The 20,311-nt window shown below is 45.5% G+C and overlaps 1 protein-coding gene across 1 annotated transcript; it reads left to right on the top strand.

Moving 5' to 3' along the window:
- The first annotated feature begins 688 nt into the window (after positions 1 to 688).
- On the top strand, positions 689 to 16,396 carry VPS33A (VPS33A core subunit of CORVET and HOPS complexes). The gene is made up of 13 exons (XM_048514492.1): positions 689 to 864; positions 1,531 to 1,596; positions 3,471 to 3,598; positions 4,159 to 4,348; positions 5,664 to 5,780; positions 7,334 to 7,508; positions 8,169 to 8,362; positions 10,669 to 10,795; positions 11,384 to 11,451; positions 12,763 to 12,900; positions 13,895 to 14,032; positions 14,198 to 14,366; positions 15,502 to 16,396. The coding sequence occupies exons 1-13, from the start codon at positions 763 to 765 to the stop codon at positions 15,693 to 15,695; spliced, it is 1,806 nt and encodes a 601-aa protein (XP_048370449.1). The 5' UTR covers positions 689 to 762; the 3' UTR covers positions 15,696 to 16,396.
- The last annotated feature ends 3,915 nt before the right edge of the window (positions 16,397 to 20,311 follow it).

Below are 20,311 nucleotides of genomic sequence, written 5' to 3'. Positions count from 1 at the left end.
TAACCCTGTTAAGCGCTGTTAAATCCCACTGATTTTCATGCAAAGAACTAAAGCGCGATCCTTTACCTGGGAGTAAGCTCGTTTGCTGGCAATGTGGCTTGCTTCTGAGTAAACCCTCCTAGGGTCCTGATTCACCCATTCGAAGAGTTGCATGGTTGCTTCAAAGCAAAGCCAACAACTACCACCAAGCTTACTCCTGAGTAACGCACGCCTCAGAGCCAACCATTTTTTCTTAACCTCAGCATTCAGGTTAAATTGCCGGGCTGGCACTTTGCGATAAATAAGTGGGTTTTGGGTTGCAGTTTGGGCTGCACTCGGTCTCGAAAAGGTTCGCCATCACTGTCCTACATGGAGAACAGGAAACCCGATACAAAGGTGCCAGGATGCAGTTCAAAGGCACAGGCATGTTTGGGAGGGAGGCTTATTTTAATAGTTTCATTATGCATTTTAGTAGATTTGTTGCAAAAGGGTTTGCTGCCCCTTGTAAGGGCAGACAGGCTGAATACGAAGTTGGCAAAACGTGATCACCCCTCTGGGCTATTCGGGGAGGGGTCCCCTCCACTGAGGTCCCTCCCCGCCCTAACGCCCCGCTCTCCAGGAATCCCCCGACCCAGAGCTGGCAACCCCATGACCCTGCTTCTCAGAAGGGCTCCTCCGCCTCCTTCCCCTCCGCCCTCGCCTCCTCACGTGACCGAGGCGGCCGCACCCGGAAGGGAAGGAAGGAAGGCGGGCGGGCCTCCTTCGCCCTCCCCTCGCCCGGCCATGGCGGCCCACCTGAGCTCGGGCCGCGTCAACCTGACGGCGCTGCGGGAGGCCTGCCGCAGGGAGCTGCGCGAGTTCCTGGACAAGTGCGCCGGCTCCAAGGCAAGGCCTCGTCCCCGCGCTCGCTTCAGGCGGCCGCCCGCTCGGGAGGCGGCCTCAGGCCGGTGGAGAGACGCGTCCCCTCCGCTCGCCTCCAGCCTTCCCGGCCCGCCAGCCCCTCCGGCTTCTGAGGCTGCCCGGGGTTCGCTGCCTCCCCCCAGCCCGGTCCCGGGGGCAGATTTGCCTCCCAGGGGGTAGGGGAGGCCTAGGCACCCCCCCCTCCACAAATAGCCCGGACGGGGGTCGTCGGACTCTGCCCCCTCGCGCGGGGGTCTGTCTGTCATCTATCCATCCGTCCGTCTATCCACCCATCTGTTTATCCATCCCTCCGTCCGTGGCCCCTTCCGCACATGCAAAATAATGCACTTTCAATCCACTTTTGCAACTGTTTGCAAGTGGATTTTGCTATTCCGCACAGTAAAACCCAGCTTCAAAGTGCATTAGAAGTGCATTATTCTGCATGTGCGGAAGGGGCCACAAAGTAAAATCCAGCTGTGAACTACATTGAAAGTGGATTTAAATTGCATTATTCTGCATATGCGGAAGGGGCCACATGCATCTGTCATTGGATTCTGCCCTCTTTGCCCTAAAGTGGGAGAAACTTTACTTAATCGTTCTAGCCTGCTCCAGTATTCTTAAAGTATGACAGCTGATTTCTTACATTTCTAGGCTATAGTATGGGACGAGTATCTGACGGGGCCATTTGGACTGATTGCACAGTATTCCCTTTTAAAGGTGAGGCATGGACATGGTGAAACATTGAAACTGTGTGTGTGTGTGTGTGTGTGTGTGTGTGTGTGTGTGTGAGAGAGAGAGAGAGAGAGAGAGAGAGAATTTGATAGGCTGTTATGTGGGTTTCATAATTATTGAATTTCTCTGATTTTGCTCCTGTGAAAATAGCTCTCCCAGATAATTTTGTGCAAAGGCTGCAGACACTATCTGCATTTCACTTTGTTTTTGAGGAGCTTGAGCAAATTGACATTCTGCAAGATGCTTTCACAGGACCACAGAGATGCTTTCAAGACCACTAGTCTTTTTCAGCAAAATCAAATAGAGATCCAGTGACCCCTTAAAGATTAATAATACTTTTTTCATAATAATCTTTTGTGAGTACTCACTTCATCAGATGCCTGTGGTATGCTTCTAGGTGAGGAATGTTTCTATACTTATAGTTACAAGCAACAGAAAGGTGGGAGTGGGGAGGTGTTACAAAGATAGTTTTGTTTAGAAACAATAACCAGTCCTCACTCCCTCTGAATGTATTGAATTCTGTTTGATTGGTTATTGTTTTTAACTGACCTGTCTTTGTGACAGCTCCATTTTCCCACCTTTCTGTTAAGTACAAAATTGATGCCCTACAGTTGTGCAGGCCGGATGTGCAGTCTTTAAAGTATGACTGGACCTCTAAATAATGTTGTGAGCAGTGTTAGTTTTATTTTAAGGCAAGTGGATTAATGTATTTCAGGTAGTTTCAAGGAAGGCCTTGAAAAAGGGAGAACCGTTTCACACTTTGAGAATTATCCTGTTTAAGATTACTGAAGGACTGTTTGTCTCCTCATTAAAATGATTGCAGTTGTACCAATAAACCTGAAGAGTTTGAAATTTTGGGTGCTGTGTGGTTTCCGGGCTGTGTGGCCGTGTTCTAGCAGCATTCTGACGTTTCGCCTGCATCTGTGGCTGGCATCTTCAGAGGATCTGATGGTAGGAATGGAACGCAAGTTGAGTATATATACTGTGAGGTCAAAAGGTGAGGCCATCTGAATAGAGTAGCCTGGCATGTGAGTCACTGAGAAGTCTGTAGCATGGGAGTAACAATGAAGATAGCAAGGTCAGTAGGTGAATGGATCTGAATAGAAGTATCCTGGTCTTTGTTCCCTTGTTCTATTCAGATCCATTCACCTATTGACCTTGCTATCTTCATTGTTACTCCCATGCTACAGACTTCTCAGTGACTCACATGCCAGGCTACTCTATTCAGATGGCCTCACCTTTTGACCTCACAGTATATATACTCCACTTGCTTTCCATTCCTACCATCAGATCCTCTGAAGATTCCAGCCACAGATGCAGGCGAAACGTCAGAATGCTGCTAGAACACGGCCATACAGCCCGGAAACCACACAGCATCCCAGTGATTCCGGCCGTGAAAGCCTTCGACAATAGTTTGAAATTTATTAAGCTACATCATTAATTTGTGGGAGTTGTTACGTTTTAAGATGCATTCTGTGTTTATCTAGCCATTTTCTCTCTAAAAATGACTAACTTTTGCACTAGTAGGAAAGCACTGGTTCGGCACTTTCTTGTACAGCATTGGGTAAGGTAAATCCCAGTGCAACATCTTTGTGTCCATTTCTGTAAAGCAGAGTGCCTTACTCAAAATGGAACAAAACCCCAGTTTGCTTCTGGTGCCCAGGCAACCTGAGGGACATGGCTAGTCACTCTGGATAAATTTCATGTTTAGTAGCGTGAGAAGTATTCCACTCTCAGTACTAGAGGACTGTCTGGGATCCCATTGTTACTTAATTGCTTTGAATACTTTCTGAAAGGAACCTTTCAAAGATGGTTATTAATGTATGTTGTTGTCATTGAACCTTTTTGTCTCCTTCCAGGAACACGAGGTGGAGAAAATGTTTACCTTGAAGCCAGGCCGCCTGCCCCTTGCTGATGTCAAGAATATTATTTTCTTTGTCAGACCAAGGCTAGAGTTAATGGACATAATTGCTGACAATATCCTCAGGTATCATAAATAGATTGTTGCTTTTTAGCTACGGCTTGGCTTTCTACTGTTTTCTGCAACAGAGACAGCAGCAATCTCTGCTGCTGGGTAGAAAGATGTGGCAACTCGCACCATGTTCTGCTGTTTTATTTTGTTTTATTCATTTTAATGTAATTGCTGATGCATCTTGTTTAATGGGGTTCTTCTATGGTTATATATTGCGGCACTGGTTATTGCCGAACTTGTGAACCGCCTCGAGCCCTTCGGGGGTGAGGCGGTCTATAAATATTATCAATAAAATAGATAGATAGATAGATAGATAGATAGATAGATAGATAGATAGATAGATAGATAGATAGATAGATAGATAGATAGATAGATAGATAGATAGATAGATAGATAGATAGATAGATAGATAGATAGATAGATAGATAGATAGATAGATAGATAGATAGATAGATAGATAGATAGATAGCATCCTAGCACCTGGGATTTGTGGAGCTCTGCAGTATTTGAATTGACTGCTTGCGAATGGGGTCACTCTGCTACATCTCTTAAAATCTCTTTTTATCACCCTCCAGTGAAGACAGAATTCGTTCTCCACAAAGAGATTTCCACATCCTGTTTGTCCCACGGCGCAGTTTATTGTGTGAGCAGCGGCTGAAAGATCAGGGAATTCTGGGTGCCTTCACTCATCGGGAGGAGTACAGTATGGACCTTATTCCATTTGATGGAGACCTGTTGTCAATGGAGTCTGAAAGTGCCTTTAAAGTCAGTGTCTGTTTCTTCTGATGAGTAATCAATGACAAAGTGGCTTTCCAGGCTGAGAATTGATAGGGACTGTATTGAATCCTTTAGTTGCATCCTAGTGCTCATGTGCATATTACTGTCTAGCAGTACTGTCTGTGAGTCCAAATTAGAACCAGTTCTTTCCAAATGCAGCCAAGTTCAGAAGCCCCCAGGGAAACTTGAATTGCAAGAAAAGAGAACTAGCTTAGATACTGTAAAGAAGCTCATAATAAACATTTATGTATTTTTATTTATTTATTTATTTATATGCCGCCCTCCTCAAAGGCTCAGGGCGGTGTCCATCAATATTAAAACAGTTTAAAACATCATCACAATATATAAGTTAACATAAAAGAATACATAAAATACCAAGACTCCAGATGGCTTCAACCCTTCCCTCCCCTCTTTATATACCCACGGGAGGCCAGATGTTTTTATGGCGGAGTTGACATCATCCCGGCTGGCCAAACGCTTGGCAGAACAGGTCTGTTTTACAGGCCCTGTGGAAACTTTGTAAGTCCCACAGGGCCCTGATCTCACCTGGAAGCCTGTTCCATCAGGTAGGGGCCAGGGCCGTAAAAGCCCTGGCCCTTGTGGAGGCCAGCCGGATCACCTTGGGGCCAGGGATCACCAGTAGGTCCACCTCCGATGAACGGAGGGGCCTAGAAGGGCGATATAGGGAGAGACGGTCCCTCAGATAAGCAGGGCCAACATCTTACTAAAACATCTTTTTAGAAAGTTACCCAGGTGAACTTGATTTTTCCTTAGAATATTTTAAGAGGAGGCTAGGCAAATTTCTGGGGTTCTTACACTATAGCAGATTCTGGCTCACTGGAGGACTGGAAGAAAGGAGCAGCAGTGGTGTAGGAGGTTAAGAGCTCGTGTATCAAATCTGGAGGAACCGGGTTTGATTCCCCGCTCTGCTGCCTGAGCTGTGGAGGCTTATCTGGGGAATTCAAATTAGCCTGTGCACTCCCACACACGCCAGCTGGGTGACCTTGGGCTAGTCACAGCTTCTCGGAGCTCTCTCAGCCCCACCTACCTCACAGGGTGTTTGTTTTCATTTCATTTCCATTTTAACCTTTAATGGCATATAACACAGGGTGTTTGTTGTGAGGGGGGAAGGGCAAGGAGATTGTCAGCCCCTTTGAGTCTCCTGCAGGAGAGAAAGGGGGGATATAAATCCAAACTCTTCTTCTTCTTCAGTTGACTAGTCTTGTTTGCAACTGTTCTGGTTAAACCAAATGTGCGTCCTAAATTTCTTACTTGTCTCCTTGTATGATTTTTTCTTTTGTAGGAGTGTTACCTGGAAAATGACCAGACAAGCCTCTATCATGCAGCAAAGGGTCTTATGACCCTGCAGGCCCTCTATGGAACCATCCCACAGATCTTTGGGAAGGGAGAATGCGCACGGGTAAGGAAGACCTAAGGCAGTGGTGGTGAACCTATGGCACTCCAGATGTTCATGGACTACAGTGCTGGCAGGGGATGATGAGAATTGTAGTCCGTGAACATCTGGAGTGCCATAGGTTCACCACCACAAAACTAAGGCGTCTGCCTTCAGGCTGGTTTATGTGTGGGTGTGCAAATTTCCTTCAAGAAAACACAGGACTCTGCCTTTTACCAAGTCAGGGTATGCATTTATCTTCATTGTCTGCTCTGACTGAGAACTGCTCACCAGGGTCTCAAACCGAGAAAGATATGTTTCTACCTGAGATTCTTCAACTCTAGATGCAGGGATTACAGACCCAGAATGCTCGGCCTGCAAAGCGTGGGCTCTGCCACTGAGCTATAACTCCTCCTTGACAAGGGAATGTATGAAACTGCCTTCGTTCAAGCCAGGCCATTGGCCAGTGATGGCGAACCTATGGCATGGGTGCCAGAGGTGGCACTCAGAGCCCTCTCTGTGGGCACGCACAAACAGAGTTCATCATGTGGGGGGTGGAAAATCCCCCCCCCCCCCCCCCCACACACACACACACACATCTAGGCTGGCCTGGGCTGCTGGGCTTGATTATTAGCATTAAACCTAAGACCTAGTTTTGGGGAAGCAGTGTAGGCAACCCTGTTAAGCGCTGTTAAACCCCACTGATTTTCATGCAAAGAACTAATGCGCGATCCTTTACCTGGGAGTAAGCTCAGTTGCTGGCAATGGGGCTTGCTTCTGCGTAAACCCTCCTAGGGTCGTGATTCACCCGTTCGAAGAATTGCATGGTTGCTTCAAAGCAAAGCCAACAACTATCACCAAGCTTACTCCCGATAACGCACGCCTCGGAGCCAACCATTTTTTCTTAACTAAAACTTCAGTATTCAGGTTAAATTGCCGTGTTGGCACTTTGTGATACATAAGTGGGTTTTGGGTTGCAGTTTGGGCACTCGGTCTTGAAAAGGTTCGCCATCACTGCCATTGGCAGTTCTTACTCGCCTCTGAGTGGCAGTGGCTTGCCAGGGTCTCAAGCAAAGAAATCATAGCAACATAGAGCCAGAAGGAATCTCAAGGAGCAGCTCATCTTTACCAGGATCCTTTAACTGGAGTTGTCACAGGTGAAAACTACAACTTTCTGCTTGGCGTGCAGTATGCTGTTCCACTGAGCCACAGGCCCTCCCCTCTGTGTAGACTGCCTAAAAGAACCAGTTTGGTGTAGTGGTTGAGAGCAGTGAAATCTGATTTGGAGAACTGGGTTTGTTTCCCCGCTCCTCCACCTGAAGTCTGCTGGGTGACCGTGGGCTATTCACAGTTCTCTCAGAACTCTCTCAGCCCTACCTACCTGTTGTGGGGAAAGGAGCTTGTAATCCACCTTGAGTCTCTTTACAGGAGAGAAAGGTGGGATATAAATCCAAACTCCTCCTCCTCTTCCTCTTCTCACCCTCGAGCTCCTCCATCACATCAGGTAATGAGAAATGCATCTGTAAAAATTTTATTGTTTTAGTAACCATTGCTTATATCTTGGTTGTTTTTTGAAACAGCACGTGGCAAATATGATGATTAGGATGAAACGAGAGTTCTCAGGAAGCCAGAATCCAATCTTTCCTGTCTTTGATACATTGCTGCTGCTTGACCGTGTGGTTGACTTGATGACGCCTCTGGCCACGCAGCTGACCTACGAAGGACTCATTGATGAGATATATGGAATTCAGAATAGTAAGTACACAACTGTGGACAGAAGGACACAATTGCTGTCTCCTTTTGGGTGGACGGTGCCCTGTTTTAGATTAACCCATATGTTTATTTTCTCCCCCTCCCGATCTTTGCCGCAGAAGGCCACTGCTTTCACCTCCTGCCTGTGAGCTCCCAAAGGCACCTGGTGGGCCACTGCGAGTAGCAGAGAGCTGGACTAGATGGACTCTGGTCTGATCCAGCTGGCTCGTTCTTATGTTCTTATGTTCTTTGCCAAAATGTCTTGCATCTCTGGGAATTCTTCAGGGTCTCCCTGGGAGTTTCTGCCCGGGGTTTTAGGGTACCAGGGAAAGTAGGAATGTGCAGTAACACTCAGTTTAGAGAAATTAATTGCCATTGTAATCTGTGTCTGCCCTACAACCTTTTTGTAACTCTGATCGCTGTCACTAAAATTTCTGGAGAAATATGTTTGTTATTTTGCCATATAGATGGAGTTCCCAGGATATTCTGAAAAACGAGAGAGAAGGGAGTATAGTAACTTTTATGCAACTAGTTTGGGTTGGAAAGTTTTTAAATTGCCCCTTCCAAATAATACAGAGCTTGCTTATCATATCCTGGTACTCCTATTTCATTTTCATTGGTAGCAGCTGGATTGGATGGTTTTTTACTTTTCCCCTCTGACAGCATATGTGAAACTCCCTCCTGAAAAGTTTGCTCCCAAGAAGCAAGGGGAGGGTGGAAAGGACCTCCCTACAGAGGCCAAGAAGCTGCAGTTGAATTCAGCTGAGGAGCTCTACGCTGAAATCCGAGACAAGAACTTCAATGCCGTAGGCTCTGTGCTGAGCAAGAGAGCCAAGATCATCTCAGCTGCATTTGAGGTAATGCGACTATAAGCAGAGGGCATGTCTGACTTGAATTCTGCCCAGTGCTGTCGCTCTGCATGGTTACGTCAGTACCCTCCTTAAGGAGAGTGCATATGATGTTGTGGTCCTGTGTTGTTCCCTTCTCAACATAAAAATCTAAACTGTGTCCCTCAGCAACGTACAGTTTGCATTCTGTGTTGTTCTAGCAAATAGGTCAGACTAAGATTTGCCCTGTGTTTTTTAACTACTTTATGTAATGGATTTTGGTTTTATTATTCAGGAAATTGGACAAGGTACTAAAGCAGATGGAAATCTTAATTTAGCCACTGCTTCTGATAATCCAGCAAGCATTATGCACATGCTCTCAGGCCTATCTTTGTGATCATATTGCAACATGCTGTCTTTTTTTAAAAGAACATTTGAGATTCTCAGGAAGCTCAGTGTTGTCTCATGTTTGGTTATATTTATAAATTCACACGATCCGGTCCATTTTCTCAAACCGGCCGCTGATGGTGCCCCCTTTCTGTGGCCCCTGACATCTGGGCCATTTGTCATCTAACGAGGCTCGCCATGCCTCCCTTTTTGGGGGGGAGGGAATTTTTATTATTGGAATGCTGGACGCCACTCTATTTTGTTGAGATTTTTATATAATTCTTGGAACAAAATTTTTAATTTTTTATCACTGCTTTTAAATGTTTAACTATTTTATATTGTATCCCTATATGCTGTACACCGCCCAGAGCCCTCCAGGGATGGGGCGGTATAAAAGCCTAATAAAATAAATAAATAAATATGGTATATCACAGCCTGGTAGAATCCTGATGGAAATTTTGTCCCTCTTTGTATTTGCAACTGTGTTCATTGTATGGATATTTTGAGCATTGCCACTTGTACAAAATGCTGTCGTGCCTGCCACCATTCCTTGGTGCCTAAAAGGGCATGCTGCAGATCGTTCAGCTGCGTCATCTCAGACGCGTTTAGCCTTTCCGCATTTCTTTCTGCCATTCTGAAGAACCGGGCCGATGCACTTGCGTAGTATTCAGCAGACCGTGTAAGTTTTATAATTGGAACTGAGAGGGACATTAGCGCTTTACACTGGGAGGTAGAAAGAAAAGATGTGAGGTTGTTAGAGGCAGTAGGTGTTAATGAAATAGCAGCCTCTGAGTAGCAGAGGGCCTGTTAATGGCAGATTTCATTATTGCCTTCCTGTCTGGGCTTGCCTTCAATATCATTTAGACTTCAACCAAGTTCTAGCAGGTTTCTATTATCTAGCTTCTATCCAAGTCTACAAACTTCTGGATTTAAAAAAATTAATAGGTTATTAAACACCACTGGCAGTCTAGTCCTCAGAGTTAAGTTCTGTGACTTCCAGCCATTGTAGAAATAAGATTTTCTGTTTTATTAATTTTCTGTCTATTCATTGTTATCAATAAAAAAAAAATTCACATTAGGCCAATTCAGAGGTGGGATCCAGCAGGTTCTCACAGGTTCCCAAGAGTAGGTTACTAATTATTTGTGTGTGCTGAGAGGGGGTTACTAATTGGTGATTTTGCCACGTGATTTTTGCCTTAGTTACGCCCCTCCTCTCAGCAGTAGCGCGCAGAACTTGAAGCAGTCTAGCAGGAGGTGCACCGGCGTGCGTGGCAGCCTGCACCTGCGTGCATTTGTTTCCCGCTCAAGGACTGGCACAGTGGCTGCGTCCTCGCCACAGCCCTGCCCAGAAATGCCCCGCCCCAGAATGCCCGGCCACGCTCCTGTCGTGCCCCGCCCACCCCCATTGGCACTACGCCACAGTTTGAATCCCACCACCATGGGAACCTGCTACTAACATTTTTGGATCCCACCACTGGGCCAATAAATTCCAGTAACTGAGGTGTGTATCCAGTGCCTGTTTGCCCTAAGGACCCACAGGTGAGACACCCTGTATTTTTCTGATTTGTTTCTTATTACAGTGCTATACAGAAGATTTTGCTAAGGGAGCGTCTTGCCTTTCAGCATTTTTAAATGGCCGAGTTCCTCTCTAGAATTGGCATCTATGAATTGGACCTGTGGATGCCATAGTGTCTACGTTGGCCCTGTTGCTATCAGAGCCACACATTGGCATGCATTTGCCAATTTTATGTGCTGCATAATTGACGGAGGAAAGTTCCATCTTGGACCAAAGGGAGTGATGTTCTCACAGAAAAGAACTGAGGTCTTGGGAGATGGGGTTTTCCCACCAACACCGCAAAACTCTTTTTGTGTGCTGACATAGAGCTGCGTTTGCATGTGTGTAAGTGGCCGCTAACCCCCAAATGTAACTGTTGTGTTTATTTTCTTAGGAGAGGCACAACGCTAAGACTGTTGGAGAGATCAAACAGTTTGTCTCGCAGCTTCCGCACATGCAGGCAGCGAGGAGCTCTTTAGCGAATCACACTTCCATTGCGGAGCTCATCAAAGATATCACTAGTGAGTATTTAGTTAAAATACATTCATCCCACCCTTCTCCTGAAGCAGGACTCAAGAAAGTGATGGGTTTATGTTGCTGTTATTAATGTCTTACATGGAAGAGTGGGCTGAAATCGGCTGTGGTATGTGCCATGAGAGCCAGTGTGGTGTCATGGTTAAGAGCAGGTGAACTCTAATCTGGAGAACCGGGTTTGATTCCCCACTCCTCAACATGAGCAATGAACTCTTATCTGGTGAACCGGATTTGTTTCCCCATTCCTACATTCCTGCTGGGTGACCTCGGGCTAGCCACAGTTCTCTCAGAACTCTCTCAACCCCACCTGCTTCACAAGGTGTCTGTTGTGGCGAGAGGAAGGAAAAGGAATTTGTAAGCCCCTTTGAGTCTTGCAAATTTGGTGGGGGAGTATAAATCCAAACTCTTCTTCTTCTAAATAAGGTGCCATTTCTCTAGGCGAATTCTTCTCTAGAATGGTGTTTGCAGATCCTGAGACGCAGCTTCCATACATTCATAGCATAACTGACTTTTCTTGTCAAATGCAGCTTGTTCGTTTACTGTTTGAGCATTTGTGCTTTCTTTCTTTTTTAAAGCCTCAGAAGATTTCTTTGACAACTTAACAGTAGAACAAGAATTCATGTCAGGTGTAGACACTGATAAAGTAAGTGGAAGCAGTTTATACTTCCTTGTAAACAGTTTGTTGTTGACAACTATCTTGGCTCCTTCCATGTGGGGTTTATTTCTCCATTTCAGCTACCAAATTGCAACAGATTTGGGGGGGGGCGGGGGGCAGTCACATGATATGATCTATTTGTATTCCAATAATCTTTTCCCAATATTCTGTTTCTCAACTCTTCTTTTCTCATCTTAATGGGAAGGGGTACATTCCATGTGGTAATTGTGTGGTCTGAAAGGAGGGTCCACATTATTCAAGAGTTTGCCCACATTTGTGTTATTTGCCTTCCATGAGACCCTTTTGACTGCCATTTTTACTGCCATGCTACTGGAGGGCTTTTTACAGACTCAAAAATTTCACTATCGCAATTTAGCAATCTGTTGCAATAGTATACTAATTCCTTCCCTTTACTGGTCTGTAGGCTTTCAGAAAAAGATGTTAGTAGGGTTATATATTCCTCCACCATAGAGCTCAATATTCTGGACCAGTGTTTCCCAACCTTTTCGAGGTCAGGGTACCCTTGACCTCACTCTTCATATCTCACGGTACCCCTGCCGCCACCCTCCACCTTCCACTCTCAGTGCCCCTGTTTGCCACACCCCCACCTTCCCCTCCCAGGGTGAAGGGTAGCACTGGGGGTGGGGGTGGCTGCTGACTTTGTGGCAGGCCCTGCCCCATGGGCCAGCTTCATGTCCTTGCTGGCGCCGGTGGGAGACACCACAAAAATGGGGGGGCGGTAGTGTTGCCGCAGTACCCCTGGGACATGCTCATGGCACCCCAGGGTACCAGGGAACCCTGGTTGAGAATGGCTGTTCTGGACTTTTGTTATTGAATGCTGAATGTTCCTGAGTCCTAGTACCTACCTAGCTCTGTTTCCCCCATCTGTTTCACAGTTGTTTGATGAATTGTAAGTGCTCTTGTATCAAAATATCATTTCAGTAATGTGCAAGATAACGGTTTTGACAAAGGCAGTGCCTAAAAGTGAATTATAATTTTCATATTAATCCGGGTCTATGCTGTAATGCAGAAGCATATAATTTTCTCAACTACTGCGCCTGAACTGACTGTACTAACATCTTTTTGTGAGACAGAGTATAGGTAAACAAATGCCAAATAGGAAAAAAAAACCTATGATAATTTCAGTTTGATACAAAATGCTGCTAGTGCTGGAAGGCTGGGGGTGGGAAATATTTTATGTTCCTTTATGACATCTTTAAAAATAAGCCCCGAGTTTCTTGGGCACCTCATTCAAAAATTTGCATGACTTTGCTTGACAGTTTGCATTTTTCCCTTTAGGTCAACAATTACGTGGAAGATTGTATTGCCCAAAAGCATCCCTTGATCAAGATCCTGAGGCTTGTTTGTCTGCAGTCAGTGTGCAACAACGGGCTGAAACAGAAGGTCCTGGATTATTATAAGAGGGAGATTCTGCAGGTAAGACTTACAGAACGTCACAACCTCTTATGGATAGCAGTTAGTGAGGTAGTTCAGGTAGTTCAAGTACTTATCTCTGCAGGGTTGGATGAATATCGGAAGACAAGCTTTGTTATTGTAAAGGTTCTTTTCATACCCATAGCATATATTTTGCTTAGATATGCTTGTTGTATAAGTGAAACAAGGTGGCTTGTTTGATTTTGCATTTTTCTCTTAACTCCAAGTGCTCAAATCTCCACCATGGCTGTGCATTAAAATCTCAGTGAGCTGGAAGCTGGTGGTGCCCAAACCAGTTCATTGTTTTGCAAAATCTTATTTTTTTTCCTTATTTTTATAGTCATTGTAAAATGACTATAGGCCCATGGTGGCAAACCTTTGGCACTCCAGATGTTATGGACTACAATTCCCATCAGCCCCTTCCAGCATGGCCAATTGGCAACAAGCATATTCCTGCCCAGGAAATAAGATCAAGTGGAGAGGCCTTCCTGACTGCCCCATCAATCAATGAAACTTATTCGGTGGGGACACAAGAGAAGGCCTTTTCAGTGGTAGCCCCGGGATTATGAAGCAACCTTCCCAGAGAGAAGCACCTGACCCCCCTCATGTTTAATCTTAAGGAGGTAGCTGAAGACAGTTTCATTTAGGACTGCACTTGGTTACCTTTACTAGCAGTCCTGAGTTGTGATTTTAAATGTTGGCTTTGATGTTTTTAATTTTTTAATTCAGTGTATTTTATCTGTATTTGTTTGTAAGCCATCTTAAGCTCCATAAGGAAGAAAGGCAGCGAAGAAACGTTTTAAATAAATATTTTAAGGAATTTAACAGCAGTTCGACATACAGCCCATAACTATATTAATACTTTTAACTTGTATGATTTTACATGTTGCACACTACCCCGAGCTTAACTATGGTTAGGAGAGGGCGGGATATGAATTGAATAGAACAAATAAAGTAACATTAAAATATAATACTGCCAATACCTTTTTTACTGCAGACTTATGGCTATGAGCATATACTGACCTTAAATAATCTAGAAAAGGCTGGCCTCTTGAAGCTCCAGACAAGCGGTAGAAACAACTACCCAACAATTAGAAAAACTTTACGTCTGTGGATGGATGATGTCAATGAACAGGTACACGAAGGCTTTGTTTTTTTCCCCTTGTGTTGATGTAAAGGCACATCCACCTTAATCCCTGAAGTCGGGGTTTAAACAAACAAAGTTTAAACAAGATTGTCTGCTGGGGATAAAATCACATGCTGCTTGTGGCTGATTTCTTTTGGCTCCTCCCTTGTACAGAATCCCCATGATATTTCCTACGTGTACAGCGGTTATGCTCCCCTGAGTGTGCGCCTGGCACAGCTGCTGGCCCGGCCAGGGTGGCGAAGCATCGAAGAGGTGCTGAAGATGCTTCCAGGACCTCACTTTGAAGAACGCCAGCAGCTCCCCACGGGGCTTCAGAAAAAACGTAAGCGTCTCTGAACACACGGTTTGTATTATAGCGTCATTTGGGGGAACCTCTGACTTCAGCAGCTTCCATGCCAAAGTTTTGCTCTGATTTGGCATCCAGAGAAGCCTTTTCAGCACACGTGTGCCTCTGACCCCTAACTGTCCACTTTTCAAGTTTTTATCCCTGCTTTAATGCACTTGGTATGATCTTTTTGAATAGATTGCACTCTAAGCTGTGTGGTGTGATGGTTGGAGTGGACTAGGTAGGATCTGGGAAATCTCCCTCCCTCCCCCTCTCCCCCCACCCCCATGATACATTGCTGGGTGACCTTGGGCCCATAACACACGCATCCCAGCCTACCTCAAAGGATTGTTGTGAGAATTATGTGAAGGAGATGAGAAGGATGTAAACCACAGCGGGTCCCCATTGGGGAGAGAGACCAGATCAGGGGTCGGCAACCCGCGGCTCCAGAGCCGCGTGCGGCTGTTTCATCCTCGTACTGCGGCTCTGCAGACAGCAAGTTGCACTTGGGATGCAGCGAGGGAAGTGTGGCGCCTGGGAAGGAGAGAAAAGGACGAGGGAGGGAGGGAGGGAGGGAGGGAGGGAGGGAGGGAAGGAAGGAAGGAAGGAAGGAAGGAAGGAAGGAAGGAAGGAAGGAAGGAAGGAAGGAGGGGGTGGGGAAGGAGGCGTTCTCACCGTGTCCCAAGTGCAACTTGCCATCGTTGCCGTCGCTGCCGCTGTCTATCCTGCCCACTTGGCTGAAGGCAGGGCTTAGGGAGGCGGGGCCAAATGGCTCTTTGGGTGCTAAAGGTTGCTGACCCCTGGACCAGATAAAAATGTTTGTGTGCCTTTGTGGCCGTGTGTCTTATTCGTTCCTCTAAATTCCCAGTTTTCACATTTTTCAAAAATACACAATGAAAGCTGGGAATACAGATAGCCTTTTATAATATCATCATGCTGTGAAGATATGACAGCAATTTTTTTAAAGTCTTCCAATGACAGCTCTGGTTAGCTGGCACAGGGGAAACTGCTGTGTGGATGCTGCATTTCCACTGCGAACACGTCTGCAGGGGCGAAGAAAGCTGCAAAGAAAATACAAAAAAAGACCAATCTGCATCCACTCTGTCATTCTTTCTCTCCTGTAAATATGCAGGTCAGCATGGCGAAAACAAAGTCACTCTCGTTTTTTTCCTGGGTGGTGTGACATATGCCGAAATTGCAGCACTCCGGTTTCTGTCGCAGATGGAAGATGGAGGTACCGAATATGTCATTGCAACCACTAAACTAATCAATGGAACAAGCTGGATGAAGTCTCTGATGGAGAAGCTGGAGGCGCCACCTTTCTAATGCTGGAAGCTGCACAAAAATCACTTCTGGTGTCTTCAAAAGAAGCAGAGAAACGTAGTGGAGATGGAAAATGGCCTTTGGTATTGCCACTGGTGGGATGCATTCTTCCCTCCATGCCGTAGAGGAGTTTACTAGGAGCTGATGCCTCTGAAAGAGTGAAGAATATAGGGAAATTAGGGTGTTTCTCCACAGTGGTACACCCTTCAAAGACTGTTTTCTTCAGTGGACTGAGAAAGGTGTAACGCTGCGCTACAGAAGTCATATTTAGGACACATATTTGAAATACAGGCAGAGGAGGAAATTAAACCATGCCGTCTCTCTTTGGATAGGTTCTAACAGGCACCTGCCACAACTTTCCTGGGTTTTACTTAATTTATTTGTATGTATTATATCAGTGTTTCTATACATTATCTTTAGTGGGAGGGAAATTCTACAATCCCGTAGATTTTCCCACCTGTTGCTGTTGTCTTCCTGCTCCAAAATCTATCCCTTGATATCAATTGAACGCTTTTGTTCTCCAAAGTTTGCTGTCTTTGTAGACGGCATGCTGCCATGTTCCCTCTTGAACTATGCCCCTGCCACATGTTGTAAAAATATCTCAATCTCTTGTTTTAATGTCAGTGTTTCCTTGCAAGCTTCAGAGATGCTGTTGTAAATTTTTCAATAAAGATCACGGTATAAAGCGGAATGAGGATAAAACACATGAGGATGATGCCTCTGTTATTCTTCTGTGAAGACACAGAGCCCCATCTGAAGCAGGGTGGTGAATAATTCTGAGCTGTCTTGAGTCACAGCTTTCTTCAGTTTTGCGTAGAAATCAAATTGGGAATTCTTATAGAGAAGATTCTGGGATGGGCAAGTTAAGGCAGAGAGTGAATTCTTTCATTAACCTTTCAAGTGTAAATTCTCTGGGGGTGGGGAAGTGAGGTTAAAAAAATTAGGTCTGAATCTTGTCATAAAACCTTTTTTTGCGTGTGTGTGTGCATGGGTGTGTGTGTGTGTATCCCAACTGAAGAAATCAACCAAAATCAACCAATGCTGAAAGGGATGCCCTCAGAAACTCGACATAAGAAAGCCAGTACATGATTGCAGTTGGCATAACGGACAAACTGGACTATTCAGAGTGGCTGAGATATGAGCAACAAGCAATGGATTCGAGACTTTGAAGCAATGGATTTGAGACTTTGAATGGACATGGATTCGAGACTTTGAAAAAAAAAACTGTTGGAATATATAATTATAATAGCTTGGATTATAATGATAGAAATCTTAGTCCATGAACATCTGGGGCGCCAGAGTTGGACACCCCTGCAGTAGGGTTTTCAAGGCAGGAGCAGCAGTGGCATAGGGCATGTGTACTCTAATCTGGAGGAACCGGGATTCCCCACTCTGCCGCCTGAGCTGTGGAGGCTTATCTGGGGATTTATTAGCCTGTGCACACACCAGCTGGATGACCTTGGGCTAGTCACAGTTTTTCTGAGCTCTCTCAACCCCACCTACCACAGGGTGTTTGTTGTGAAGGGGGAAGAAAAAGGAGTTTGTAAGCCCCCTTGAGTTTCCTTACAGAGAGAAAGGGGGGATATAAATCCAACTCTTCTTCTTGGATTCTATATAGATTTCTATGGGTGCCAGGGTGTGTATGTGTATGTGTGTGTGATTTCTGGCAATTCCTACCCCCCACCCCTAATTTTGTCTCTGCTATTCCAGGTTCTCTCAGCATTTCTCTCAGTGTTTTAGGTTCCTGTAAAAGCGGGGAGTTGCCTCCTCTTGCCTGCAGAAATCTACCTGGGATTCAATCCAACATGACTGCAATACAGCTATCTCTCAGTGACCTTTTTTTTTTTTAATGGAGAAAATTTGCTGGTAGTGGTGGGGAAATTATGGCGGAGACCGGGGATGGGGTGGGTGGGGGGAGGCTGCTGTGTGGATGCTCAGTTGCATTCACAGCAGCAACAAGGTCTACGTGGAAGCTGCAGCATCACTGGTTGGCTCAATCAACACTGCTCACATGCAGCATTTGTTGCATTTGTAATGCACGGCTTTGATTTGTTGTGGTTTAAAGCTTATATTGTGTTTTCCTTGTTTGGTTTGCTGCACTTATGATGCTGACAACCAGTTTTCCCCCAGCGCAATGTGCTAGAGCAGTGATGTCGAACCTTTTCGAGACCGAGTGCCCAACTTGCAACCCAAAACCCACTTATGTATCACAAAGTGCCAACACAACAAGGCAATTTAACCTGAATAGTGAGGTTTTAGTTTAGAAAAACGGTTGGCTCCGAGGCATGCGTTACTTGGGAGCAAGCTTGGTGGTAGTTGGTGGCTTTGCTTTGAAGCAACGATGCAACTCTTCCAACAGGTGAATCACGACCCTAGGAGGGTTTACTCAGAAGCAAGCCCCATTGCCAGCAACCAAGCTTACTCCCAGGTAAAGGATCACGCTTAAGTTCTTCGCATGAAAATCAGTGGGGTTTAACAGCACTTAATAGGGTTACCTACACTGCCTCCCAAAAACTAGGTGTTAGGTTTAATGCTATTAATCGAGCCCAGTGGCCCAGGCCAGCCTAGATGTGTCAGGGGGGCGACTCTGTGCGTGCCCACAGAGAGGGCTCTGAGTGCCACCTCTGGCACCCGTGCCATAGGTTCGCCACCACTGTGCTAGAGGGTTTGTGTGCATGAAATGCAGTCAGTAGGATTCCGGGGTGGATGCCCAATTCAGATTACGTATGTCTGAAGACGCCCCGTGCAAATGTCATTTGGGGCTCTTAAACGATGCCTGTTGTCTTCTGGCTATCTCAACGGAAGGCATCTCCGGAGCAACTGCCGGCTTTCCACGAGACGCACTAGAGCTTGGTGAATGGACTCCAAATTCAATCAAGCGCTCTTGTTATCAAATTATTAGCCTTGTGATGAGCAAGGCCTCCGTGGAAATCAGATCACAATCAAGCTGAACAGGAGGCTGATGGGGCTGCAATTACTTCTCCTGGGATTTGGCAAAGAGCTGCCAGCCTTTTCCCAGAAACAGGCAAATGCTCTCTCTTGTTTAGGAACCTGTGTTACTCGTAGCAATTCTGCTGCAGTGGCGTAGTGGTTAAGGGCAGGTCAGTGGCGTAGCTAGGGGGAAATGGAGCCCGGGACAAAATCTGAGTTTTGCGCCTCCCCCCCACCCCCGCATATGGGCAGTGTCCCTCCCCCACCACGACCAAACAACATTTTTTTTGCAGCAGGTCATCTCAAAGTCACCATCACATTATAGAACATGCCCCAACACACAAATCTGAAAACACCCAGGGCTCCCTAGTTTAAACAACATTGAAAGTGATGCTATTTTTTGAAGGGGGGAATCCACCCTGAAACAGCATCACTTTTAATGATGTTTAAACTAGAGAGTCCAGATTCTCCTTTTAAATCCACCTTAAAGAGAGACTCTGGGCTCTCTAGTTTAAACAACATTGAAAGTGATGCTGTTTCAGAATAGATTTTCCCCCCCTCCCCCAACAGCATCATTGTCAATGTTGGTTGTTGTGGGTTTTCTGGGCTGCGTGGCTATGGTCTGGTAGATCTTATTTCTAATGTTTCACCTGCATCTGTGGCTGGTATCTTCAGAGGTGTATCACAGAGAGAAGTCTGTTATACACTGTGTCCAGACTTCTCTTATAACAGACTTCTCTCTGTGATACACCTCTGAAGATGCCAGCCTCAGAAGCAGGTGAAACGTTAGGAACAAGATCTATCAGACCACAGCCGCATAGCCTGTAAAACCCACAACAACCAGTTGAATCTGGTTGTGAAAACTTTCAACTATACTTTCAATGTTTTTTTAAAAATCTAGGGAGCTCAGATTCTCCCTTTAAATCCACTCCAAAGGGGGTGGATTTAAAGAGAGAACCTGGGGAAAATTTGAGGGTGCCTGTCAGGAGAGTGATATGAGAATAATTCAAGTATTCCCTTTCAATAATACTCACATACGATCAAATAACAGCAGGTAGCATTTATTGATCACTTCTGCAGAAGGAGATCAACCAGACCCGAAAGCCCAGTCAATCTGAGGTCTGAGATGCAACTCAGCTCATATTTAAGGTCATGGTATTACAAATCTTTTGCGCACACAGCCCCCACCCTGGAAAGCCCCAAGCTTGTTTTCGGCAGTTATTTCTCGTAAGTAACTTCTGCTTTCTTTGAATAATATGTTATTCTCTTATAACAGACTTCTTATAACAAGAGCAATGTTTAAGCTAACAGTACCAAAATTTTAGGCTATCTTCAGGAGACTCTCCTGATGAAACCACCCAGGTTTAGTGAAGTTTGGTTCAGGGGATCCAAAGTTATGGACCCTCAAAAGGACCCATCTACCATTAGCTCCCATTGGAAATAATGGAGGACGGGGTCACCCCCTTTGGGGGTCCATAACTTTGGACCTCCTGAACCAAACTTCACCAAACTTGGATCATATCATCAGGAGAGACACCTGACGATAGCCTGAAATTTTGGTGCCGCTAGCCTAAAATCTGCACCCCCTGCAGGCCTAAATTGTGAAAACAGTAAAAAAAATACAGAAAGCCACAAACGAACCTGCAATTTTTGCGCCCACCACAAGGTGGCACCCGGGGCAATTGTCC

Source organism: Sphaerodactylus townsendi, linkage group LG13, assembly GCF_021028975.2.
Source record: "Sphaerodactylus townsendi isolate TG3544 linkage group LG13, MPM_Stown_v2.3, whole genome shotgun sequence".
Lineage (NCBI taxonomy): Eukaryota > Metazoa > Chordata > Lepidosauria > Squamata > Sphaerodactylidae > Sphaerodactylus > Sphaerodactylus townsendi.
Note: the sequence above shows the minus strand (reverse complement) of the source record. Positions and strands in the feature narration are given on the sequence as shown.